This window comes from Pinus tabuliformis, chromosome 6 (genome assembly GCF_031772625.1).
Source record: "Pinus tabuliformis cultivar Carrire ecotype Pingquan chromosome 6, CPIR1, whole genome shotgun sequence".
Classification (NCBI taxonomy): Eukaryota; Viridiplantae; Streptophyta; class Pinopsida; order Pinales; family Pinaceae; genus Pinus; species Pinus tabuliformis.
Window position 1 is genome coordinate 1835386306 of NC_142292.1, and position 27461 is coordinate 1835413766.

General features: G+C 43.3%; 1 protein-coding gene across 2 annotated transcripts in view; it reads right to left on the bottom strand.

Annotated features, from left to right (window-relative positions):
• LOC149266334 (actin-related protein 2/3 complex subunit 4) overlaps positions 1–27461 on the bottom strand; it is a 285298-nt gene that overhangs the window by 248469 nt on the left and 9368 nt on the right. For both annotated transcript variants that reach the window (XM_089395811.1, XM_089395816.1), the window contains one exon: positions 4392–4457. In XM_089395811.1, coding sequence (XP_089251937.1) covers positions 4392–4457 — 66 coding nt within the window. The remainder of the gene's footprint in view (positions 1–4391; positions 4458–27461) is intronic.

Here is a 27461-nt window from a genome sequence, read left to right on the forward strand (position 1 = left end):
ACAATCACATCAGTCTACATATACATCTCAAAAAGAATCTCGTTTCATCAAGAGAAAGGTGTCTCCACAAGTAAAGGACATCACTAAGCATAGAGGAAAGCATCTCATCTAGAGCTCACATAAACAAGGTCTATCTCCAGTGAAAGAACGAAGGAGTACGAAGTGCCTGAAGAAGGAAGACTAATTGTCGGGGAACAAAGTGCAGAAAGGAAGAAGGACTTGACTTGTCTTGGAGAACATTCTAGTCAAGGGTCTAGGGTTTGGCATTGATCAATAAGAAGCTTCAATAAGAGAAACTTACCAAAGGGTTTTCCTCTCTAAGAGAGAGAGGTTTTGGCCCTAGCAAAGAGCCAACATCTTTTGTTCTTGTTCTTATGTTTTTGGTAGCAGTTTGATGAAGTAAACACACATGCATTAATAAGAAGAGAAGAAGATTAAGCGAACAAGATAACTTGTAAAAGAGCTTCACAAATTGTTATCAAGTCTAGAAGAATCCCACTATACATCACTGCCCTTGATTCTTCAACAAAATATCTGTGTCTAATTATCTCCCTGATGAAGAGGGATAAGCATCTCTGATCTAGATATCGAAAGAAGGTAGAGAGGGAGCCCCCAAAATCTTTATAGAGGCAATGGAAGTTGCTCTGTCTCTGGCTCTTGTAGGTGACACATCTAGCAGCTCCTATCAGATCGTGATATATGGCGATCAGTCTCCACTCAGAGTTGATGAGAACCAACTCAGAGTTGTCCTGACTCCCAAGGGGATCCTAAGTGAGTACATCCAATGTCTACGTGCATATGGGGAGCCGACAATGATACCATCCTGCAACTCCAAGAAATGCTCAAGGTAGAAGGACACTTCGGGCCCAGGTTTGTCGGGGGTGAAGTCCAAGTGACCTGAATGTACAATCTATAGATATCCTCTCTGATGGACTAATTCAGTATCTGTCTAGGTGGTAGAAGATAATGATTCTAAAAATGTCAAAACTGAGTTTGATAATAAACTGTAGGGACATCAATTGAATTTTAATTCCAAAGAGGACATGTGTTGATAATACAAACAGGCTGCCTACCATTTACAGATCACTATTACTCCAGCTCATGCTTTTTAACAACTCACATAAAGGGTGTATGTATCTAAATTCAGCAAGTTGTATTATGATATTCTGAGAATTCAAACTTAGTTTGTGGAACATGTTTCAACAGCATGCACAGATAATGTAATTGTGTTAGCACAAAGGGGGACTTGTGCTATTTCTGGATAGAGCAGAAGAGTGCACCCTTACTCTCGATCAGCCAGGTAGTGGTGCATGTTGTGGATGAACAGCAGGGGATGACTGTTTTAATGGCAGAGGTTGAAGGTGCTCTAGGCAAGCATGCAGGGCAAAGTCACTTGGGGAATTGTACATCTATTCTGGGTGTATCATATATGCTAGTAATTATTTCAGCATGGTTTGGAAGAAAGATTTCTATCTTATGAATTTAGAGTAGACTGCAGGTCACTACTGTTTTAGATGCATGGGATTGATCACACTGAAACATTATCCATGGAATGATGCTCACATAGAGGAATCAGCAGTAGGCTCGTGCATGAAGATCAGATAAATGCATCGTAAAGCATATTTTTGTATATTTTCAGAAAGGACCTCCCAGTATGTAGGGTGCAGCTTCCAGGGAGACGGTTATTTAATGGGCAATTTTCATGGTTTTAGGATTGGATTCATGACAATCTGATCTCTGTGATTGAAACTGTGTTAAAATTGGCAACTAAGGCCAAACTCCAATTGGGTCATCTTATTTATGGCCGCTGATATTTTTCTTGGATCCCTCTCATCAAGAGGTGTAGGATTGATCTAAAGATCATCCGATTCCGATAAGTATTCATGAAGATATGAATTTATTTGTGTTGTGGGACAATTCATCAAGGTCAGTCAGCAACCAAATAACCCCCACATGTGCTCAATGTTTTAGTATAAAAGGAGGTGACTTGATAGTCATTTCAACACACACTTCACTCTTGATTTCTCTCCACTTGTTTTGGGTTTTAGTGGAAGAGAAGTCTAAGAGGAGGAAGCCCTAGACGCAGTAAGGAAGGAGCCTAAAGCTTGAAGTCTAAACGCAGTCCTAGATGATGCCCTAGCAAGGAAGACGCAGTCATGTTATGCCCTAACCCTCTACGCTATCAAGGAAGACTGCCCTCATCTATACGCTGTCCCAAGGGTGACCCTAACCGCAGTAAAGAGGCTCCCTAACTCGCTGTTTTAAGGATGCCCTAACCAGCAAAGAGGGACAGAACAGCGTGGTGTTTTAGGGCTGTTTCTAGGGTATGTTTGAGGGCCGAATTGCTGTGAGGGGAGGCCGAGACAACTCCCTAAAGGGCCGAGGCAAGGAGAGGCTGGTTCAGCCTGCGTGGAGGTGTCTTGGGTGCAAGGAAGGGCAGCGTATGATGCTGTAGGTGGGCCGCAGGTCCTAACTCTCTTTGGAGGGCAACGTGGAGCTGTTTAGGGGCTATCTATGCCCAGGACAACAGCCAAGGGTGCCAGCACCTCTTCAAGAGTAGGCCGCAGTCAAGGAGGGCTGTTTTGGTGGCTGATCAAGGGTTATTACAGCAGGGAAATATGCCCTAACCAGTCACAGACATTACAGCAGTAACTCAGACTTGGAGCAGCAGTTGTGATGTGTGTTGGATCCGTTCTTTGGGTCAGTTTGAATCAGATTGTTGGGCAGTTTGTGGGAGCCAAATTGGTGGCTTGACATAACAGCATGGTACATGGGACAGCAAGTACATGGTGCAGCAATGGTACTTGGGACAGCATGGTACATGGGACAACAAGTACATGGTGCAGCAATGGTACTTGGGACAACAATGATACTTGGTGCAGCAATGGTTCATGGTGAAGCAATGATACATGGTGCAACATTGGTACAGCGATGGGAGCTGCAAAGAGTACATGTTGTACAGTGCAGCATAGTGCACATAGGAGCAGCAATGCATAGCATAGCTCAGCATAGTACAGCAGTACAGTGATGGGTACAGTCATGATTAGTGAAGCATGATGAAATGCAGCATAGTGACGATGGGTGCAGCATGGTGCAGCACAGTGAGATGTAGCATGATAATGAGAAGCAGCACAATGCTAGGTGCAGCATGGTGATGGAGTCACTTTGGAGAATCAGTTGAAGCAACATGTCTTCAACTGAGTTCAGCGACCTCATGTATCATCTTCTTAGAGATGATCTATGCTCTTATTTAGATAAGTCAAAGTGTTGACTTCTGTTGTAAATGTTCTATCTCTCTCTCTCTCTACTGAATTATTGAAGAAAATATAAGAAGAAGTGATCAAGGGTTTCCCCACATTGGGGTTTGTCCCTGGCTAGCACAGATCTTGTGTCCTCTTGTCTTGGCTTGTCTTCTGCGATTTATGTTTATGTTTTATCTGCAATTTACTATTATATTGATGTGATTGCTAATATGGAAAAGATATTGAGCTAACTGTGAAAATTGAAATAAATTGCTCTAAGCATAGAACATACCTAAAATTAACAAACTGAAATGTTATCCTTGTAGTTGCCAAAGTGTGGAGAATGAATATAACTTGACCATTTTGGTACACATGTCTTTTGCTTCCCCTGCGTATTAATTGATGTCATTAACTTTTGCAACTCTCTTATGCAGTCCAACTGGTAAGTTTTATTGAGTTCCGTGCCTTCCTTTTCCCACAGCTTAGTGATGTTGTTACAAACTAGAATGTGTTCTTGACCCCTAGAGTTTGTAGCATAGAACTTTCTTTCCTTGGTAAGATTTTGGGTGACCAGGATAAGGTTGTGACCAGTGATGATAGAAGAGATTAGGCCACATTGAACAGGTGAGATTAATCTGATGCAGATATCTCATTGGAATTCCCATCACCACATAGACACTTGCTTTTGTTTTCATTTGAGTTCATGATTTAGTGCAGGCACTAGTTTCCCAGATCCCTCCACAAATTGCTAGCTTCACCTTTGTACGTTCTATCTGGTTATTGATCCGGCAGAATTTCATTGTTTCAATCTATAGGTCATAGGCAGTGTTATGGATACCCCCCTGCCATTGGCATGAAGCAACCCAAAGTGAGAGGAGTTCAGGAAGTGACAGATGCTTCAATCCAAAACGATTTCACCTGAGGGTCATTTTGGGAGTTAACAGGCACCAACATTACAAGACAGATTAACAGCTCAATTTTACAAGGACAAGCAAATATGGCTAAACAGATAACACAACATTGCTTCTGCAACACCAACATAAATTTCAAACCACTAGCAACCATTTGCAAACGACTTTGACCAAGACATTTCTTCTTTAGAATGCGAAGACCTGATAGTAAAGCAACCAAAATGAAACACATACAAACCTGTAAACACATAGCAGCTGCCAGAGTATTTCGTATGCAAGTCAAGTATGTTCTCAATGTATTTGCCTGCAGTTACCAAACAGATTGTGTGAATATTTCATCATTAATTAAGAGAAAAAGCGTGATTTTAGATGTAATAGCCAAAAAAGATACTCCTTGTGCTCAACAAATGTAATATAAATCTGCTCATGAAACATTCATGTGCCAGTTACTGGCCTCAGCAAATGTTATTGACAAGAAGGCAACCGTTTTCTTATTTGCTCCAACTATATTTATTATTCTTTGAAAAAAATATCTCAAGATGCTCTGATTGTTATTAATTTTCCAGAAATTACTGAAGCGAATGATTTTTAATAATGCTAAGAAACATGTTCTCTTCTTGCACCATTTTCTAATGCTTATTCAACCCACATAAGCACAAAGAATTTCAATGTGTGTGGCTTGTTGTCGCCCAACATGTACACCAAAACATGGGAAAAGTTTCCAACCCCACAAGGTGTAGTCTTTACAGCGCAACGCTCAGTATAGGGGCTGTCACCTATTCCCTACTCACTCCGTTTAAGCTCTCTCCTAGGCAAGCTAAGGGGGGTAGTCCCTAAAAGATGGAAAACTAAGGAAAACTTGTTGGAACAACAAGTCTAGGAGATCAAGAGGTAAGGCAATCACTTCTCTTAGTAACTTGAGTTCAGATTAGATGGCAAGTTAGATTATTAAATTGAGCAATGATATACTCAATTAGATCAATATGACAGTTAAGAATAAACAATGAGACCAGTGCCTTAATAACAATGCCCAAATGAATTAAAGAACTTGCACAATAATGAGAGATACTTCAAGCTACAAGATAAGCAATGCTGCAAGGAGGAAATGTTAGTACAAGAAATGGATCAAGATAATCAGAGATATGAGCAATAAATGATTTAAAGGACAATTGCAAAGAAAACAAACTTGCACTTTCAAGTGGAGATGATATTCAAAATACAATAAATTTGAAGAGACAAGAACATTAATGTAAAGCTTGCAATTATGGATTGAGTTCACAATTCCAATTACCAATGATCAATCAATGGATGAATGCAAGACCTACCTAATGTGAAATGCAAGATCTTGGTTAATTTTAATTATATGCCTAATCTAGATGAAAGCCTTCTCCTCAATTATTTTGAAGCAAGTATTAAACAAGGTTGTAGAAAGAAGTCCTGGGGAAGGAGGCTAAGGCCTCATTAACGATACCTACCCAAGAGTTCTAACGACCCAAGTGCCTCCATTCCTACAAGGGATTGCCCACAAGAGAACTGCAAGGTCACATGTTTTAACCATTGAGTAAGGATCAAGCTTCTCAAATTGGTGTGAAGAAGGTGGTCCTAACTTTCTATCAACCAAGCTTATGCTTGGAGGTAAATTTTAGGAATGCAAAACTAAACTAGAATGATGATGAGATTAGATAGTTTCAAAGAGATACAATAATGACAATGTGCTTCAATGTAAGAGATATAAACCACTTATAACCAAGCTTATTAAATCCACTTTAAAACACAAGGCTACAAGATTCCAATGATAAACAAATGAAGCAATTTAGGATTACTCAATGAAACAATAACAACAATATCAAATGCCTTAGTTATAGTGTTTAGTTAAGATGATTTTCACTTATATGATATTATGATGAAAACAAGTGAAAATTTAATGATGCCAACACAAGTAACCAATGACAAATGAGATTGCTAACAATGATTTAATGAGAGAAACAACTCAAAGACTAGATCTAACTATGATATCAATGAAGTCCTATCTAATCAATGAGAGTAAATAGAAAAGGTTAGTATAAAAGAAACTAACTAAGAAGCTAGAGGCTCCTCCCAATATCTTGAAGAGATCACAAGATGATGAGCACCTTAACAACAACAAACACCCTTCAAGCTATCAAACACCAAAGAGAAAGGCACAAGGTAATGGATAGGATACTCTAATGATGAACGATTTGCACCAGACCTCAGAAAACCCTCACGACCTTGATGAATCAGTCAACTAGAGCCCACGGCCAAGCAAGAGAAAAGGCTAGAAAATCTACTAAAAATTGTATGAGTTATTTGTGATCAATTTTAATTGTTTCAAGCCTTTAATAATCAAAATTTTAATGTCATAACCCCCTAAAAGATAGCTTCAGATATGAGTTGTATTCAACCTCCTTGAGGCTCATGGCTAGGAGGGATAAGGCCTCATAAGCCTGCGGCCTCCCTTCAAAAGATAATGTCTCAAAAAAAACCTCAAGGGACAAAACCCTAGCCACAAAAGCAGTGATAAAACCCCCAAAAGAACAAGCAATACCCATGCAATCATAATGTGTTAGTCCTTGAAACAAATGAGGCTAAGAGCAGACTTTAAAAGGCTTTTCCGCTAGGCTAGATGAGGCATCTATGCCTTACGTCTAGCCCTCAAAGCAACGTCCAAGTGATCAGACCCAAAACAAACGATAAAACCCTTGCAAGCGATGGATTAAGACCTGCAAAACCCGAAGGATTAGTCTCTAAATCATATGTAAAAATTATGAGACCTCAATAGGCCTGTGGCCAAGGAAATAGGCCGCAAAAAGGCTTGCGGCTAAGCCTAGAATAGCCAATAACCCTAGCGGCTAGCCAAAGCAAGCCTTGCAATCACAATTGAGAACAAAAAATGAGTCTATATGCCTGCAAAATCAAACCCAAGTTAGATCTTGATGGGAACATAATTTACAAAATTTCTCAAGCTCAAACCCTTGCAAAAATTTAAAAAGTGAAAACAAGGGCTCAAACCCTAATGGCTCCCTTAGAAAAATTTTGAGCGATGAAAGAAGCCACGAAATGATGGATCGAAGTCTTTAGAGACCTACATAGGCCTAAAACTCTTGCGGCTCTTAAGAGAAGCTAGACGGCACTCCAAAAGGAGAGAAGTTGAGCCCAAACCCTAGCCGTTTAGGCTAGGTGAGGGCTAAAACCCTCAAAAAAATTTGATTTCTTCTTTGATCCCTTGAATATCCACCTGCAAACAATTTCAAGAAGAAACCATAGGCGTCCTCTTCAAATCTGGAAGAAAATCCAGCTAAAAACCGCAATGGCTATATACAAATATAGAAAGATAAGTATAAGGGTTAGAGAAAAAATAATTTACAAAATTACAATGATTATGGCTCTTATAAGTAGATATATTTAGTTAATGCACAAATAAATTAAAATAGATGAGAAAAATAATTTTATAGATGAGCAATAGCCAAGATCTTTGCAAAACCAATCGTTAGATAAGCCTTGAAATTTAACAAACTGGGCTCTTAATCTTTCTTGTCTTGGAAGTCATCCTAGCATAGGGAGTACGGTAGTAACGTGATGCGTCCATCGGTACTACTATGGTCCCTATCCTCATTTCCCTGCTCATTGGCCAGATGAGAGGTACTTCCCATGAGTCCCAGACTGCATGGGTAGGATGTCTCAGCAGGAGAAGGATGAACCATTCAACATGCCTACATGTCGCAAGGGGTATCCCAGGGGAAGGCTGAACCACTCACCCTGTGCACAACAAATCACTAGGGAAAGGCCGAACCACTCACCCTGTGCACAACAAATCACTAGGGGAAGGCTGAACCACTCACCCTATGACTGTGTCTTGACAAGATAAGGATGAACCACTCATCCTGCCTACATAGCAAACCACTAGGGGAAGGCTGGACCACTCACCCTATGGTTGCTCATCGCTCCACGATGTACCCCCAAGCCCCCCGGAGCTCCCAGAGCTCAATGTCCATATCATATAGGACCCTTAGGAGAGAGTCTCTCCACAACTCCTAGTCGTTCTCGAAAGGTCACAAATTTGACCTTTCCCAAGGGCTTCGACAGAATGTCGGCGACCTGCACATCAGTCCCAATGCGATGGAGCCTTCTTGCTCATTGATGTACCATATCCCAGATAAAGTGGTACCTGATGTCTATATGCTTGGAGCGATCATAGAATACGAGATTCCTCAACAATCGAATCCCCCTCTGGTTGTCACAAAAGATCACGGTGGTATCCAGCATGTGTCCAAACAGCTCATTGAAGAGCTTCCTCAACCAGGCAGCTTCACACGAGGTCATACTCGTAGCTATGTATTCGGTCTCAGCGGTGCTCAAAGCAACCGACTTCTGCTTCCTGCTCATCCAGGATATCGTAGCAGAACCCAAAGAGAACCAGCACCCAGAAGTGCTCTTGCGATCCTCCACACTGCTTGCCCAGTCAGCATTCGAATAATCATGCAGCTTCACATTTCCGGCAATGTATCTCAATCCATGAGAGATTGTGCCCCGAAGATATCTTAGAAGATTCTTGGCACCAATCTAGTGAGGCTCAACCATATATGAGCTCAACATGCTAACTGCAAAACATATATCCGGACGGGAGTTCACCAAGAACATCAATGCTAATATGAGTTTATGAAACTCAGAGGCATTTCCCAGATTAGGTTCGGCATCACTACCACATAACTTCTGAAAGTTAAGCTCCATCGAAGTAGTCACGGGCTTGCAGTTTACCATTCTGAATCCGGAATCCAACTCCCTCTTACTTTTGCAAATGAGAGGGTATGCACCTGTCAGGAAGAGGTCATCCTCATAAGGTGCCAATGTGAGAGGTCTATCATCCACAACCTTCAAGCAATGGTTAGGATCGACTTCACTCCTAGTGAATCTCAGCTTCATCTAACAACTATCAATCCTCTCATATCAAGCCCAGGGTGTTTTGCTTCAAGCCATAAAGGGTTTTCTTCCACCTATATATAATAGATTCCCGATCAGGAGTCTCAAACCCCTCAAGTTGTTCCATGAGGGGAATGGTCCCTTTGTAATATTTTTCTTCGGTACATCTCGGACATGTACCATCATGCTCTTCTTGAATTTAGGCATCCCTATCAACATCTGACTCACATCGGGTAGGGCCTGCAAACCTCTAATGCTATAGAAGAGATGTGTCAATCGACATGGTCCCCAATGGACTTTCTGCAACTTGATACAAATTGCCAACCCTGAACCCATGAGTAAAAGCATCTTTGAAAATTCCATTTTCAAACACGTACCTTTCCATCAATGAATGCCACCTTAAAACCTTTGATTTCCATTGCCGAAATGGACACCAGGTTCTTCTTGAGATCATGTACATAAAGAACTTTGTAAATGAATTGTGTTACCCTTATTCAATTGAGGGGTAACATTCCCTACACCCTTTCCGGGATAGGTGGCATTGACTCCAAGTATAATCCCACGATTGTTTCCATCTCTACCAAATTAGAGAGGGCACCCTTCTATCTGATGAAGTGCCTTGAAGCACTACAATCAATAAGCCAGATTCCCAAAGAGTCTGGAGGAGAGGGCCAATATAAGATAATACTTCTTTATCTTACCAAAAACAACATTTGATTCTTCATACCTGGGGTTCCTTGCTATCTTTGAAGAGTCGGCCATTTCCTTGATGACCTGCGTTACATGTCATTCCTCTGATCATTGAAGATATCCATAGAATGATTGTTATCATCATCAAGTGATGTGTCCCTACCATTCAGACACTCCTTCGCATAATGGCCGAACTTATTGCAAGCAAGGCATTTGCTTTTCCTTCCACCCTTAGATCCAGACTTCCCATTGAAGTGATCTTAAGGTAGGCCATCAAAAGCTTTCGTTGCGCCATTCTGATAATGTTCTCTGCTTCGATTTCACCCTTGGTGAATCTGAAGAGGGATGAAGAACCCATTGAACCTTTTTTGTCCTTTCCAACTATCTTCGGTGATTGCTCTTTCACTCTTGCTTGGGCTTTGTCTTCACCTCAACTCTGATACCATGTTAATTTTAGGTATGTTATATGCTAATAGCAAATTTACTTCAATTTTCCATATTAGCTTAATATCAATTCCAAATTAGCAATCACATTTAGCATGATAGTAACATGCAGATAGAACATAAACATAAATCACAAAAGGCAAGCCAAGACAAGAGGACACACGATGTGGCGCTAGCCAGGGACAAACCCCAATGTGGGGAAACCCTTGATCAATTGTTGGGCATGGAATCCCCCCAAGGCATGTTTTGGGGCTTAAAGCCCAAGTTTTGACCAAGTCCATTGTAAAGACTCTGCGATTTGTGGGTGTGGAGTGCAAAGTCATAATAGAGTCACAAGGTTGTCTGCCCTTGGTTTTGTAATGTAATGTCGGCTTGAAAGATCCACCCATGGTCCGCGGACCATGGGATTGTATAAATAGAGCGAGGCTCTAAGTGTAGAAGAGAAAAGAAAAAGAAGGAAAATGAATAGAAGGATTATGAGTCTAAGAGATTGAATCGAAGTGTAAAGCGTGTCTTTGGGTCGTAGAGTAGGAGAAGGCTCTGTAGTTGAGTGCGCAAAGGCCTAGTAGTCTGCAGCTAAGTGCGCAGACCCCTGCAGCTGAGTGTGCAGGGCAGGACTAGTTTGTAACCGTTGGAAGAATCAATAAAGAGAAGTTTACCATATTTCTGTGTATCTGTTCCTGTTTAATGTATTATTGGGTATAAATTGCAAGTGTATTGTTTATTTGCTGCGCGAACTTATATATGTGTGTTGTATAAATAAATATAACACGACTTCTATTTACGCAAAGATAACTAACTAGTGTAGGAAGATAAGTAAGATCTCAGGTGTGACTTAGGGAAATAGTGCAGGGCGTTACTCCAACAGTGCGGAAGCCCCACAACCCCTAGGGTTGCGCGAAGGCAAGTATATCAGGGCGTGAAGGCCAGGGAAGCACGCGAAGCAACCTGCGCACAAGGATGATGAGCAATTGGACCGAATCAAACCCTCAGACATCTCAAGGGTGCGAAACCCTGGTTCCAGCACCCCGCCATACTAATTCAGGTGAGACCTCAGTCCGCGCTCCGCAAACTGTTGCCGAAAGGGCCAGTAGTACAGGTATTTGTTTGGATAATTAACTCTGAACCTGGGTCAGGCCCCAACAAGCCAACAAATGGTTCCGTTGCCGGGACTGGGATCTGCATAGAGATGTCTGATGTCGTATCACTGGAATCCGATAAAGAAAGGAATTGAAGATTCATTGGATAGGAAGATTCACGAGTTCACGGCGCAGGAGAACAGGAACCCGCGACTATCAAAGGAAGAGTGGTTAGACTGCTACTTATACACAGAGATCCACGAAATTTTCTTCGCATCTTTCCCTACTGAGCTATACGAGTGGATCACGAAGCTAGCAAATAGCCAAGGAAGGTGTAAGCTCGATAGACCTATTGTGTGGACTCCAGAATTGGTGCACAGATTGGAAGCATCAGAGGATAAGATTGCGTGCGTTGTTGATCACTGGCTCGATCGAATTATAGGAGGATTCATCACCGAGTTCGCGATAGATACTTCAATCAGCTATAGCAAGGCAAAATGACGCTTCCTCAAAGGGCCGCGAGGTAAGTACGTTAAATCTTTGAACACTTGGATTAAAATGCTACTGTGTGAAAAATGGGTTATGCGAATAAATTGATGTTTGGGGCTACACGAAGTGGGAGAATCTACAGAAACGAAGGTAGTACAGAACTAGAAACTAGCCCCTTGATTTCACCTCCGCGAGGGGGCGAGGAAGAGCTCGCGAAGGTCTCACCAAGAAGTGCGATCAATTTGATAAGGCAGAGAATTCCACGCATACCACCCCCACCCACACCGCCGCCAATTTCACCGTCTTCACCCCCATCTTCGCCCATACCACCTCGAATCAATATGGCGAGCGCGATAAAGTTTTCAGTGTTCAAGGGAGTAGGGAATGAAGATCCGAACCAGTTTTGGTTCGTGATAAAAGTTGTATGGGAAGCGCAAGGAGTCACGGATGACAATATAAAGAAAGTGACATTGGTCAGTGCTCTGCAGGATCGCGCACTGACCTGGTACATTAAGCATTCCAATGACAATCCGAATGCGAGGATCGTAGATATTCAAACTGCGCTAAACAAAGAATTTAGCAGGCCGAAGTCAAAGGCGCAGTCGATCATTGGGTTCAAGGAAATCACAATGCTACCAGGCAAGACCCCTTGGGAGTTGGATCAGAGACTGAAGTGCACAATTCGCGAAGCTAACATGACGTTGATGGATGGACAACATCGCGAATGGTTTGTAGCATCGTTAATGCCGCATCTAAGGAACGCGTTGTCACAACAAAGGCTAACAACTCAGGCTGAGGCCTTGGAGGTCGCGATGAGATTGCACGAGACTCCGATACAGGATCCCAACCTGGGAGTTCAGCAGATTCACGCGCAGTTGAAAAACTTGTGCCTTGAGATGCAGAGTTTGAAACAAGACAGGACAGCTCGCCCAAAAGTGTGCGATGAGGTATGGTGCATAAAGTGCAAGGGTCAGGGACATGACAAGGACCACTACCCAGTGTTCGCGAATTACCTCGCGGGAGGAGGACCAATGCCATTGAGACCGAAGGCACAAGCAGGACCGAGCACGGCGCCTGCATTATGGTGCGCAATTTGTCAGATAGGAGGAAAGCATGCTACAGATAACTGCCATTTATTACAAAAGTACACGCAGAATTCACAGTAGTTGTTCTGTAATTTCTGTAGATCAGTGGGACATGATGAGCGCACCTGTAGAAGTTATGAGCTGATGATGGATCGAACTCCTACCTACAGAGTTCAGGCCGAAACGCGGGCCCTTGACCAGAACACAGGGATGGCGCGAACCGGATTTCAAGGGCGCAGACGAGGCCGAGGTGGAGGAGGACCTGGAAGAGGTCGCGGACAACTAATATGTTACAATTACGGAGGGCCAGGACATTATGCCCGCGATTGTACGAATCCAACGTGACCATCATGCTTGTATTATACATTGTTTGATCATGAGACGGAGGATTGTCCCACACTGATAGCGAGGTTGCGTGATAAAGGAGCACTCCAACCTCCCTCGACTCAGAACCTGCAAATGATGAGGTCTAAGCCGCACGAGGAAGACCCTAATGTAAATATTGTGCTCCGAAGTGGAATTACGACAGGGGATGACAAAGGCAAGCAGCCCGAAGAAAGTACTTGGGTTCGCAAGGCTCCAACGAAGGAACCAGAGTTTGATTTGGAGCGCACTAAGGAAACCTTCATGGAAGCCAAGAAGAGCTTCGTTGATGCCTCCACTTCAGGAAGTAAAGATAGACCGAAGCCGGAAATGGACCCATCGATGCTCACAACGTTCCTGGAAACATGCATGAAGTTGTTGCACGACAGCAAGGCTGTAAAGGGGTTGCAAGAACTCATAAATAGATGCGCTGGGACCGTGCTAGGAGAACCGCGCGTAGTCCGGAAGCTCGGAAAGCACACGACGCGAACGGGAAGGGAGATGAGATTGACCGCGTAGATTAGGGAATATGAGATGGACCAAGTGATTCTGGATCTAGGATCGGACGTGAACGTCCTGCCGAAGCAGACATGGGAGCACATGGGAAGGCCTACGCTGCAATGGTCTCCTATCCAACTGCGAATGGCGAACCAGCAAAAGATCCTACCTATGGGGAGATTGCAGGGAATCATAGTAGATATCGAAGGAGCAAGCACGCTAGCAGATTTCGAAGTGATAGAGATTGTTGATGACAGCAATCCCTACCCCGCGCTATTAGGAATAGATTGGGCCACTGACATGAATGGGGTGATAAATCTAAAGAAGCACAATATGATTTTTGAGAAAAAGTCTGCGTGTAGTTGTACCTTTGGACCCTGCAGAAGGATCGCGCTACACGGAGCCGGTGCACGACTACGACAACGACGACAACTTGGACTGCATCTACAAGATAACCGCGCGAGAGCAAGACTAGGTGAATCCAACCGCGGATGGACGAATCTCATGGGAACGCGAAAGCTCCTGCACATCGGATTCGGACGAGGAAATAGAACGATGGCAGAACCGGTTACACGAGGTAACCACACTGAACTGTAACATGATGATGAGATCGCTGCGCTGCGTATCGACGGAGGTAAGGGATCTACCTACGTATGATGGGTTAAGTGAGGTAGATGACTTCCTGAACAGATTTGAAAGTGAGGTGCTGGAACAGCAACATTTTGAAGCTTTGAAATGGGTACTGCACACTACACCCACAAGGTGGTGGGGTACGCACCAAAGAGGCTTTGAGGACTGGTGCGAATGCAGGAGGATGATGCGCATACGGTTTGGGAAGCCTCAGATGCGATTAACAGACAAGATTGCTGAACGAGACAATCCGCGTGCCCACCTGTCCAGATGGATGCAGGCATATGGTACGAAACCTGCGCGGATGCACTCAATCTTCGCATTAGGAGACATAGTCAGTAAGCAGGTGTGGGCGAGGCAATGGCACGAACGACCCCTCCGGTTGGAACCACGGAGTATGGAAAGACCAAGTGCGCAGAAGGTTATCCACGCAGAAGCCTTTAATGAAGTATGCGAAGCACTGAACAAGGTCCACAATGCGCAGCAGACTGACTGGGACCTGCGCGTACCAGCGGTTCTATGGGCTTATAGGACCACGTGCAAGAAACTGACGGCGTAGGCACCTCCGAGGCTGGAGTATGGCGCGAACACTGTAATCCCTATAGAGCATAAAATGCCTAGTCCGCGCATGGCAGCACCGGTAGATACGACGGTTCGCGGAACCTTGGAAGAAGGGATCGCACAACCGAATGAAGCAAAATGCTTGGGACCTAAGGAAGAAATCCAACAGGGCAATTTTAGGCTCCAAGAACTTGGGAAAGAAAGGGTGCGATTAAGGGAGAAAAGCGCTCTGGTAGAAGTGGAAGTCAAGAAGCTGGAGGACGAGATAAAGGAAGATTTTCTCGATAAGAAGACCAAGGTGATAAAACAGGGTGCGCATGATCACGCTGACAAGTTTGAGGACTATCGCCGCAAATTGATCAGTCTGATGCCTTGGCTTGGACCGCATATTACTAAGCGAATCAACCAAGGTGGCGCGCTGCAGATGATAAAGTGCGCGCGCCGCTAGTAATGATAAAAGGTGGGTATTTTCCAGGAAGAGTGATGGATGACCGAAGGAAATCATATACAGGTGGCGCGGCCACCTGACTAGCTGAGGGAAGTACAGTCTTAGCACTCCAAGCAGTTGAAAGGAGGCGCGGGACTATAAACTATTCTGCCCGGGAGCTGCGCGATGTTGGAGCTGCGCACAAGAGTAAAGTGTCACAAGGTCCACGACCACGCAAGGGGGGTTGCGCTGCCACGCAGGTTGGCCAAAAAGTGACCGTTGGAGTCACTATTCACGATGTGATGCTCAACTTGAGACCAAATGGAGCGGGCGGCAGGCATTTAAGACACGATTTATGGGCAAGATTTGGGAAAATTTGCCGCCAAGGGAGCATTAATGAACCGGATTTGGGGGGAACGGTCAAATTCAAATTCAAAAGGCACTATAAATTACAAAGGGCTGCCCAACAAACAACACTTGGTCATTTGCGAATTGAGTTGTTGTATACCCCGCGTAGCCTGAGCAGAGCCTTGTTTGACCTGTGCAGAGCATTGATTGAGCCCCTGATTATGCGAGTGATAGATTTCTGGTCAGACACGATGGCAGCATCTGAGGAAGTTATGGAAATTGCATAGATGACCGCTAAAGAGGCCACGCAGGCCCTGACTATGGGGGATGCCCCTGAAGGTGCCGGGATTGTGGCAGAAATCCCTAAATCACCGCGCACACCGAGGCCGAAGAAAGACAAACAGTTGATGGTTCCCATACGTGTGTCCCCGCGAAACCCGCTGCGCACCAGGCTAACAATGGAGGAGAAAGGGAAAGTTGTTAACATAGAAATCGACAAGGAGGAAGACCTGGAGGACCTTATCATCGAAGAAGACGAGGACGAAGGCATGGAGGAAGAAACTGAGCCTGCGCACCCTCCAACAAAGTTGCCCACCTATATCCCCCCGCGGAAGGGGAAGGCTAAAGTGCCCAAGGATCTTGACAAGAGCAAGAGCTCTCTCCAGACCCCGCTCCTCCCAGACGACATCATTTTTTAGGGCACGCACCTGGGACGGGTGCCTAGCTTGAAATTTGAAGATTGGGATCTCGCTAACCACGAGAAGTTCCCTCACCTAGAGACCGCGCAACTCATGAAGCCTAAGCAAAACACCGCGGCGGGGGTTACCGAATTAGAGCCGCAAAAGTGGTTGCATGGAGTGGAAAAGGCAGGGCTACTAAACCTACTCTGGGTGCCGCATTTCCACCGCGCCCCAATAACAATTTTTGTCATCAGGCAGCTGCTTTGCCTGGTGCATGGTGGGTGTTTGTGGCTGGAGCCCATCCCCATCATGGACCACTTGATTCACCGCATTACCCGGCTTCCATGCAAAGGAGAGGACCCCGCAGATATCTCGGAGGGGAAAAGCAGTGACTTGGCCATCGCAGAGGCCATGAAGAAGAAATATAAACTGGAGAAGAAGAAAAGGGGCTACGCCATATCCAGCATCAACAACAAAGCAGTAAGAGTGGTGACCCAAATACTGGCAAGTAAGGTTATGCGCAAGTGTTGCGCGGACGAGGTACCCGCGCCAGTGGTAGCACTTGCTGAGCAGTGCGCGGAGGGGGTCCAATTTAACTGGTCTGAGTTCCTCTGCAAGGAGTTCCTGGAAAATTGCCACGAGGCTCAAGAACAAGGCAAAACGTTCCACTATGCATGGCTTCTGTTGTCCATAGTGCTCGTGGTAGGGGAATTGTCAGAGGACAGTCAGTTCCCCACAATTGACAGGGATCTACCGGAGGCCGCGAAGTACGCTTTGCTCTGGGCCACGAAGGATGCAAACCGGATCTGCAACAGCAAGATATTCTGGGTGTTCATGGAAATGAACCTCAGGATGGGGATTAACCGCAAGCCGCGGTTATCACCCACTGTCTACAACAGCCTGCAAAGTTTTGCAAAGTTTAAAGCGGACCTCCACAGCATATACATCAGAGCGCGCAAGGACCCGGCTAAGAAATGGAGCAAGCTACCCTTTGTAGCCACGGACGATGTAATTTTTGATGTACTAGAGACATGGCTGCCGAAGTGGCGCGCCCCAAACATCGCACAGCAATGGAGAAGTTTGTGGCACAAAAGAAGAAAGAAGAGGCCAAACTGCACATGGCGCAGTTGGCAGAGAAGAGAAGGCAGGAGACAGCGGCAGCAAAAGCGCAGGAGCCGCGGGACGCTGCACAGACAGCAGCAGAACAAAAAAAGGCCATAGCAGCAGCAGCAGCGTAGGAGGCAGCCGAGAAGGCGCGCAAGGGCCAAAAGTCGCCTTTGCATGGGCAGGAAGCAAAGGAAGAGGAGGGAGGCGCGGACCCACAAACCGCGTCAACACAGTTGAAGCGCCAGCGCCCGAGCGAGCGGACAGGGCCGCGCAAGAAGGTCAAGGCATCAAAGTTGTCTATTGACCTGATCACCCTTACTGAAGGTGATCTACACGACATCGACGAGACAGTGCGCGATGTCACCTCCGAGGCCCTCCAGAATTTTGCGCAAGAGAACCAGATTGTGTTGGGGGCCCTCAGAGCGCAGCTGTAGGAGTTGCAGGTGCGCACTCCTCAGGCTGGTACCCTTTCGACCAGCCTCGCAGTAGGGACAACTGCAGCAGAGCAGATGCTGCGCACTCGAACGACAAATACAATAGTGCTGCCAGAAGGGGCACTGGTGACAACAAATGAGGCCGACAGGCCTACGATTAGTGCACTGAAGGGTATCGGGATCAACATGGCTGCACTCCCGCAGGAGACATTATACATTCTGCAGGATGGGATTACTGCAGAACTGTGGGCTAGGGAGAGCCGCACGCTGCAAGTACTAAGCGAGCAAAAGATCAACATGGAGCAGTTGAGCTTGTAGCGCGACGAAGTGGTGTCGCAAAATCGGCAGCTGGTACAGGTACTGGAAGAAGCCTGTCAAAGCATCCCTGAGTTGGCCATCCCAACAGACACACCAACAGAGGCGCGCATCCATAGGCTAGCAACAGGGGTGCGCGAGGCGCGAGAAGAAATGACTAAGGTTCAGCTGGAGCTGAACCTTCAGATCGCAGAGCTGCAGTTGAAGGTGCAACCGTCCACCCCTCCGGAAGTAAGAGAACAGCGCGTCAGCACTATTACAGTGGGACTGGACGAGATCGGCAGTGCAGTGAGGGACTACACCAGAATGTTGGAGGAGTCATTTGAGGTCCTCACGAATCTGTAGGAGGACCCCAACATCCAGCGCTTAGAGACAGAGGCGCGTGAACTCCAGCAACAGTATGACAGCGTCAAAGGAACTGCGCAGATGGTGGCCCTCACCCAGAGGCTTGCGCAGATGCAACAGGCCAAAGCGCTGAAAGAACAGGTGGACGCGGCACGACACAAAGAAGCAGTCTTGAAGGCGCGCGTTCAGCCTTGGATCAACGAGGCCTTCACCATCACAGCAACAATTGAAGGCAAGCTCGCACAAATGCAAGGGACGTAGGAACAGGTCCAGGGAAGCAGTTTTGACACCGCGGTCTCAGAACAACGCGTACAAGAGATCCAGCAGGCAGCCACTCAATGCGTTGCCGACCTTGTAGCGGTTCGAACAGAGTTGGAGGGACTCCGCGCAAAGATCTTCGCGCCGACAGAGTGACTCGAGGGCGAGTCACGATGTTTGTGTTGGGGGCCTGTTGGGCATGGAATCCCCCCAAGGCATGTTTTGGGGCTTAAAACCCAAGTTTTGACCAAGTCCATTGTAAAGGCTCCGCGATTTGTGGGCGCGGAGCGCGAAGTCATAATAGAGTCACATGGTTGTCCGCCCTTGGTTTTGTAATGTAATCTAGGCTTGAAAGATCCACCCATGGTCCACGGAACATGGAATTGTATAAATAGAGCGAGGCTCTAAGTGTAGAAGAGAAAAAAAGAAAAAAGGAAAACGAATAGAAGGATGATGAATCTAAGAGATTGACTCAAAGTGTAAAGTGTGTCTTTGGGTCGTAGAGTAGGAGAAGGCTCTGCAGCTGAGTGCGCAGAGGCCTAGTAGTCCGCAGCTGAGTGCGCAGGGCAGGACGAGTCTGTAACTGTTGGAAGAATCAATAAAGAGAAGTTTACCATATTTTTGTGTATCTGTTCCTGTTTGATGTATTATTGGGTATAAATTGCAAGTGTATTGTTTATTTGCTGCGCAAACTTATATGTGTGTGCTGTATAAATAAATATAACAAAAGACTTCTATTTACACGAAGATAACTAACTGGTGTAGGAAGATAGGTAAGATCTCAATTGTGACTTAGGGAAATAGTGCAGAGCGTTGCTCCAGTAGCGCAGAAGCCCCACAGCCGCTAGGGTTGCGCGAAGGCAAGCATATCAGGGCGCGAAGGCCACGGAAGTACGCGAAGCAACCTGCGCGCAGAGACGAGCAGTTGGACCGAATTAAACCCTCAGACATCTCAAGGGTGCGGAAACCTGGTTCCAGCACCCCCTCATACTACTTCGGGTGAGGCCTCAGTCCGCGCTCCGCGGACTGTTGCCGAAAGGGCCAATAGTACATTGTATGGCTAATTAACTCCGAACCTAGGTCAGGCCCCAACAAGCCAACATCAATTCTTATATGTTGTTCAATAGTTCAGCAGAGAGAGGGATAGTACATATACATCAGAAGTCAACCTTTTGACTTATCTAAATAAGAGCAGATATATTCTCTAAGAAGATAGCATATGAGGTAGTTGATCTGAGCTGAGTAGAAGGCATATTGCTTCCACCAATCCAAGGTGACTCCATCACCATGCTGCTCCTCATTGTGTTGCACCCCATTGTGTTGCACTCAATCATCATGTTGGACCTCATTACCATGCTGCACACATCATACTGCTGCACCTTATCATCATGTTGTACCTCCCTATGTTGCATCATCAAGTTGTACCTTATCATCATACTGCACCCACCAGTGTTGCCTCATATTGTACCTCACTGTGCCCATCATGCTGCATCTCATTGTAGCTTTTATTATCTTGCTGCATTGGATGGTAGATGGGACAGCCTTCATCAAGGACTATTTAGGGTCTCTGTTTGCTGCATTGAATGGCATATAGGGCAGCCTTCATTATTCAAGATAGTCCTATCTAACAGTCATCAAAACAATCCTTGACTGTGGTGTTATGGCCTGCGGCCTAACACACAGTCTTCCTGTAGCTTCCAGGCAACACAAATATGATCCTTGATCCTCCAATGATACCTCAACGGATCTGATCCTAAGCTCCCCTAACTCTGCCCTCCTAAACAGCCTCACGGTCTTCCTGAAATAGCTTTAGAACAGCCTTATTTCTCCATGCTGAATACTCCTTGCTGCAGTTGTCACGTTGTTCCTTAAGGGCAGATTCAAGCCCAATGCATGGACTTGTCACCCTCAAACAGTTGTTGCACCCTCCAGCAAACCCTCCTTGCCTCGGCCTCCTCCAATCAGTCATTCTGTCCTCTAACCGTACCCCTGAAATAGCCCTCAAATGTCCACGTTGTCCAGTCCTCTCCTTGTTGCAGCTAGGGCTTCCATTTGGACAGCGAATTAGGGCCTTTTGACTGTGGATGGATGACCTTAGATTAGGTCTCTCTAGACTGCGAATAGAGCTTTCTTATGACAGCGGCTAGGGCACATTTAGATCAGCATTGTAGGTCTCTTCTAGACCTGCGTTTAGGGCTTCATCCTCTTAGATTTCTCTTGCCACTAAAACCCAAAACTAATGGAGAGAAACCAAGAGTGAAGTGTGTGTCTAAATGACTATCAAGTCACCTCCTTTTATACTAAAACGTTGAGCACAAGTGGGGGTTATTTGGTTGTTGGCTGACCTTGACGAATTGTCCCATAACACAAATAAATTCATATCTCCATGAATACTTATTGGAATCGGATGATCTTTAGATCAATCCTACACCTCTCAATGAGAGGAATCGAAGAAAAATATCAATTGTCATAAATAAGATGACCCACATGGAGTTTGGCCCTAGTTGCCAATTTTAACAACATCCCTATTTAAATGCGACACACACACACACACACATATATATAGTTCAAGTTTACCTCAATTAGTTGAACCATCCACCAAAGGCATGTTGGAAACCAATAATATATTCCCTAGGTTTTTCTATATATATATAATCAGTGAAAGATAAAGAGCTACAACATTATGTAGAAAATCCACGAAATTCTACAACTGCGAATATGAACAATCTAAAACTAATTTCCTTTCATATAGACACAAAATTTCTTTATTTATTTTGCAACGAAATAGGAACAGAAATAAATAAACAATCACACAATTCAACAACACAAATTTTCTAGGGAACCCAACTAGGAAAACCCTCTGCTTGCTTCAAAATTTTATTAATAGAAGAATGAGCAATAGATCTCTTACAAAACACTCTTGCTTCAATAGAGAAGACAATGATCTCCCTGCTTGAACTAAGCTTTAAACAATCTGCAAGACCCCTAATCGACTTTCCTTCTTGGCTTGCCTGAATGAGCCTGAAATCCTTGCGCAAATCTTGGAAATAGCCTCCTATTTCCTAGTGCATTAGGAGTCCCTATTAAATAGGAATTTCCTCCTATTTCCTAACACATTCCCAAGGCAATTTCTCCCTCTATCAATTCGCACAAGCCTCCCACTTGACTCGCTCTCTCACGAGCTCACACACAAAACTCGTGCTCAAGAATGAATACAATTGTTCCTTCATTCCTCCTTATAAGCAATTCAAATGGCTAAATCTAGCAAATTATATTTTAGGAAATTGATTTTGTGATTGATGAGTTAACTAAGTTGAACTAAATCACGCAACTCGTCTCATCTCAATTCTAGAACTTGAGATTCAGTCACTTGTCCTTTTCCCAAATTAACTCGCACTAGAAGACAACATCTGAGCCTTCCACATCTACAATTTCAGGAATTTGCCCTAAATTTTAGGAGCTCGTCCTAATTTTTAGGAATTAGCTCCTAACTTATAGGAATTGGTTCCTAACTTATAGGAACTTCTCTTTGAGGTTTCTACGAGTTTCATTATTGTTTAGATTATCTTCTGGATACATCGCATAAGGATTCTTTTTCATCAACGTTTTGAACCAGCAACAGTGGTTCATCTTCAGGATGTGAAATAATATTGAAACACTGGTCTTATTTTTCAATTATATATATAGAAATGCTTAGCCGACAGATATAATTAATTTAATTATCTTGTTTTTTTTTTCTTTTTCTTTTTTTATCTTTTTTTTTTAGGTTTTTGGTTATATTAATTATATTTGTTTTAATTATCTAATTATATAATTATTTTAATTTAATTTTTATTAATTATTTCTATTTATTTTAATTTTAATTTTAATTATTACTTATTTTAATTATAATTATTTATTTTGATTATTTTAATTATAATTCTTTTAATTATTAAACTTAATTTTAATTGTTGTAATTATATTTATTTATTGATAATTAGTTTTAATTATTTATTGTATTTGAATTTATTTTAATTGTTTTAATTATAATTATTTTAATTATTAATTTTAATTGTTGTAATTATATTGATTCTATAATTGTTTCTAATTGTATATATTTTAATTATTTGTTTATTTTCATTATTATTTTAATTAATTTTAATTTTAATTTTAATTATTTTGATTGTATTTATTTTGATTATTTATTTGTTTTAATTATTATTTTAATTAATTTTTAATTTTTAATTGTTATAATTATATTTGTTCTAATTTATTTATTAATTATAATTATAATTTTAATTGTTGTAATTATATTTATTTCAATTTCTTTATTAATGAGTTATTTTTACTTTGTATTTGTATTAGTTTTAATTCTATGTCGTGATTATTTATTAAGGTTGTCGTGATTATTTATTAAGGCTCCCTACATATTATCCTATGTTGAGGAGTTTATTATAGTTAAGATATTTTTTATTGATGTTTAATTCCTATGATTTTCTTCTTCTTCTTCTTCTTTTCTTTTTTTTTTGTTAAATTCTATTTTATTAAGGTCATAGTGTGTTATTAAATTACAAAGGATTAGATCTCTTATGTTTGTTCTAGGTTAATTAGGGGAGGATTATAGTTAGGGGTAGATTTGGATGATAGGATTGGAACCCAGTTTTTGCTTATGGTCCATCCCTCGTCTCTATTGAGGTTATTAGGGTGTTTGCTAATTTCTATGGCTTCTCTGAATTTCCTTATGAAGTAGTGATCGCTCCTAGCTAAGATACGGGTATCTTATATACATATTTGGTGCTTAGTTTTATCAGAATGTTCAGCTAGAGCTGAGGATTTGGATCGATTGTGTTTAATGTCTACTGAGTGTTCTTGGATTCTTGTGTTAAAGGATCTCCCAGTCTCACCTACATAGGGTTTGCCGCATGAGCAGGGAATTAAGTAGACACCTTTATGGCATTTAGGGTCAACTTTGTCTTTCACTGGATTGAGGCAATTGCGGATCGTGTTTAAGGGTTTGAAAGTGGTTAGAATTCCATTGTTTTTCAAGATGCGGGAGATTTTGTCTGTAGACCCCTGTATGTAAGGGAGGTTGACTTTACCTTTTATATTATCAAAGTTTTTATTTTTGTTAGGTCGCGTTTTTGCTTTATTTATGGCTTTGATAGCTTGATGTTTATTGTATCCATTTTTTAGGAAAACTTTAATAAGGTGTTCTATTTCTTTTTCTAGGTGTTCTTTATCAGAGATTCTAAGGGCTCTGGTTGCTAATGTGTTGAGGACTCCTAGTTTGTGGGTAGTGTGATGATGTGAGGAGGCATGTAAATATTGTTCAATGTGAGTCTTTTTTCTGTATACCTGGTGTGATATAGAGCCATCCCCATTCCTAGTGATGAGGATATCCAGGAAAGGGAGGCATTTGTTGACCTCAATTTCCATAGTGAAATTTATGGAAGGGGATAAACTATTTAGGTGTCGCTTGAAGGTTTCTAGGGTTTCTCTTCCATGAGGCCATATGATGAATGTGTCATCCACATATCTTTTCCACAATTTAGGTTTTAGGGGTGCCGTTTTAAGGGCTTTGTTTTCAAAGTCCTCCATAAATAAATTGGCAATAATAGGGGACAGGGGCAACCCCATGGCGACTCCACATGTTTGTTCATAAATATCTTCCATGAAGCTGAAAAAGGTTGATCTCAGGGAAATTTCTATGAATTTTGATGTGTCTAGGTCTGTTAGTTTTCGGATAACCTCCATGGCATCATTAATGGGGATATTGGTATATAGCGAGGTGACATCAAAACTGACTAAAATGTCATCTTGATCAAGTTTGATGTTCTTGATTTCTTCAATGAAATGGGTTGAGTCTTTGACAAAAGAGTCTGTGTTTCCCACTAGCGGTTTTAGTTTCTTGGCTAGATGTTTTGCTAGATGGTATGTAGGTCCATTAATTGTGTTTACTATTGGTCTCAGAGGGATGTCCTCCTTGTGAATCTTTGGGGCTCCATAGATTCTCGGTGTGTATGGATTGTTCACTATGAGATTTTTGTTGTCTTGTATCTTACTAGTTTTGATTAGGTTGCATACTATTTTGGAGATATTGTTTAATGGGTTTTTGTTGGGTTTTTTGGAGAACTTGTGCATGCTAAGGAAAAATTGCTTCTAGTTTCTTTGACTAAGGCACAAGTGAAAGAAGGACCTTTCTCGCTACTATTTTCAACACTCCCTCTTAGCAAGAAAGGTGCTTCTCGAAGAACCTTGTCCACCTGTATCTGTGTCCAACACTACCACGTTCTCCACTGTTGTAGCTGCTCCCTTTGAACTAGAAAACTTCCCTGCTTTCTTTTACAGAACCTGATCTGAAGACATGTTCTTTCCCACCATGTTTTGTGAGTCCATCACTTCAGTCATAAGTGCCATGTACCTTGTGTACCTTTGTGGCTGCTTCCTTTAGCTGGAAGTGATACTGGAAGATTCAACTCTCTTCTGATCTCCCTTAACCAAATCCTCTGCCCACTTGGCTCAAACTCTCCCTATACTGGGAGTCTCTGACTAAGTGGTTGCCTCCACTCGCCCTGGGCTATGCTCCTCATCATCCTGCTAGTCAGCCCAACTTCCAACTAGCTTAGACTCAAACTGAGATACTAGTCGAGGCTCCATCTTGAGAGCTTTATCCCGCTCTAGATCAACCACCACTTCTCTACTTTGAGCTCTCCTTACCTTGCTGCTCAAAGTTGCACCTGTCTCAAACAAATCTGCCCACTAGTTTCTCTCTTGCTCCTCCAAGATCACCAGCTCTTAGGGTCTTCAACAAACTGCCCACTAGCACTGATATGGCTGCTCCATCATCAATTCCCTTAGGGACTTCTAGAATTGCCCTCTTATCAACCATATGGCTCCTTTCATCAACTGAACTAGGGCTCCCATTCGAATCTGCCTCCTAACAGCCCATGACTCCTTCCATGAACACTGTACTTGAGGTCTTCAACAAGGTTGGCTTCTCACAGCAGATAAGTACATCTACCCACTCCATACCCGCCCATGAGAAACATTGTTCACAACTTCGTTTTTGAACAGCACTCTGTCGCCTTCAAACAGTGTCTTAGCTACTCCAAGATCATTGTCATAAGGCCTTCCAGATCTGCCCACTTGTCCACCTTCTATTCACTTCTGAATGTTGATCTTAGGGCCTAAATCAACCAGCCCCTCTGAACTAGGGCCCACAATACTGTTGTTCAAACACTCCTCTGAACAAACATCTTCACTGTTACTTCCAGCATACTACTTGTGCTAGATCAGTCCCTCACTGTTCATGCCATACTTCCTACTGTTCTTCCAGATCGCATCATTGTGCAACAATCTGAGCACATTCGGCCCTCTTTAGGAACATATATGCCACAAAACTCCGCGTCCAATCCTGAGGTATTGCGGCCTCTTATCTCAGGTCTGCACCAGCATATATATTACCTCCTAGGGTCTCGGCTCTCTAGTCTTTAGCACAGAAATACAGTGACTATACCAGACTCTGAACAGTCTTCAAACTTGGGTTAGTATGAACATAACCAGCCCTAACTAGGGCTCTTGAACCAGCCCTCTAACAACAGTAAGACAATCTTCTTATACTGTACTTAGGGCTCACATACACAGCCCTCTTATCAGTGATAAGTCTGCTACTTATCCACTGAACTAGGGCTATGGTCACTGTTGTTCAAACTCATCAAACAACCCTCATCACCTAGCATTCAATTAACATAAAAGAGCACTTTACTTACCTCGTTGTCCTCAGCTGATATAACCACAGTTCTGAGCATACATGACTGTAATCCACGTCCAAGTTACAGTTCGGACCTGAGGAAGGTTCAGGCCTGCGGCCACCTCCAAATCTGTGGATAACCAGTCACCAAACTTGTGTGCTAACTCCTCCAACTAGCCCATAATCCCTACACTGTCATGGAGAGAACTTCAGCCCTTTCCCAACCTCTACTTCTAGCCCAGAACAGAAGTCACAGCCTTCTTTTCTCTCACACAAAAACTTTGCAGCCTGATCACAGAACTGTCACACTTCAAACAACTATGCCCAAAACATCTTCGCACAGGTCTCCTAGAGTCAATCTGCTAGAACTTAAGACAAAAACAAAACTAGAAAATTCGTCCTTATCTTCTTCTTGGCTTGGCTTCACTTGAGATCTACAGTTGCTTCAGGTAGCTCCTTTCTTTTAATCGAATGCACTCATGATGTCAATAAATCGTTGCCCAAAAAAAAACTTTAGGACAGTTTTCTTCCAACTGCATTCTCTGTGTGTCGGTCTAGATTTTGTTCACTGCTCTGATACCATGTAGAAAATTCCACGAAAGTTCTAATCTGCTTGAATGAACAAATCTGAACCTAACCTGTAACTCAAGACACAATTTTCTCCACTAATTTTGCAGCAGAATAGGAACATAAATAAATACACAATTCAACAACACAATTTTTCTAGGAAACCAGCTAGGAAAACCCTCTGCTTGCTTGAGAATTTTATTGATAGAAGAACGAGCAATAGATCTCTTACAAAACACTCTTGCTTCAACAGAGAATACAATGATCTCCCCACTTGAACTAAGCTAAAACAATCAGCAAGACCCCTGCTTTGTTTGCTTG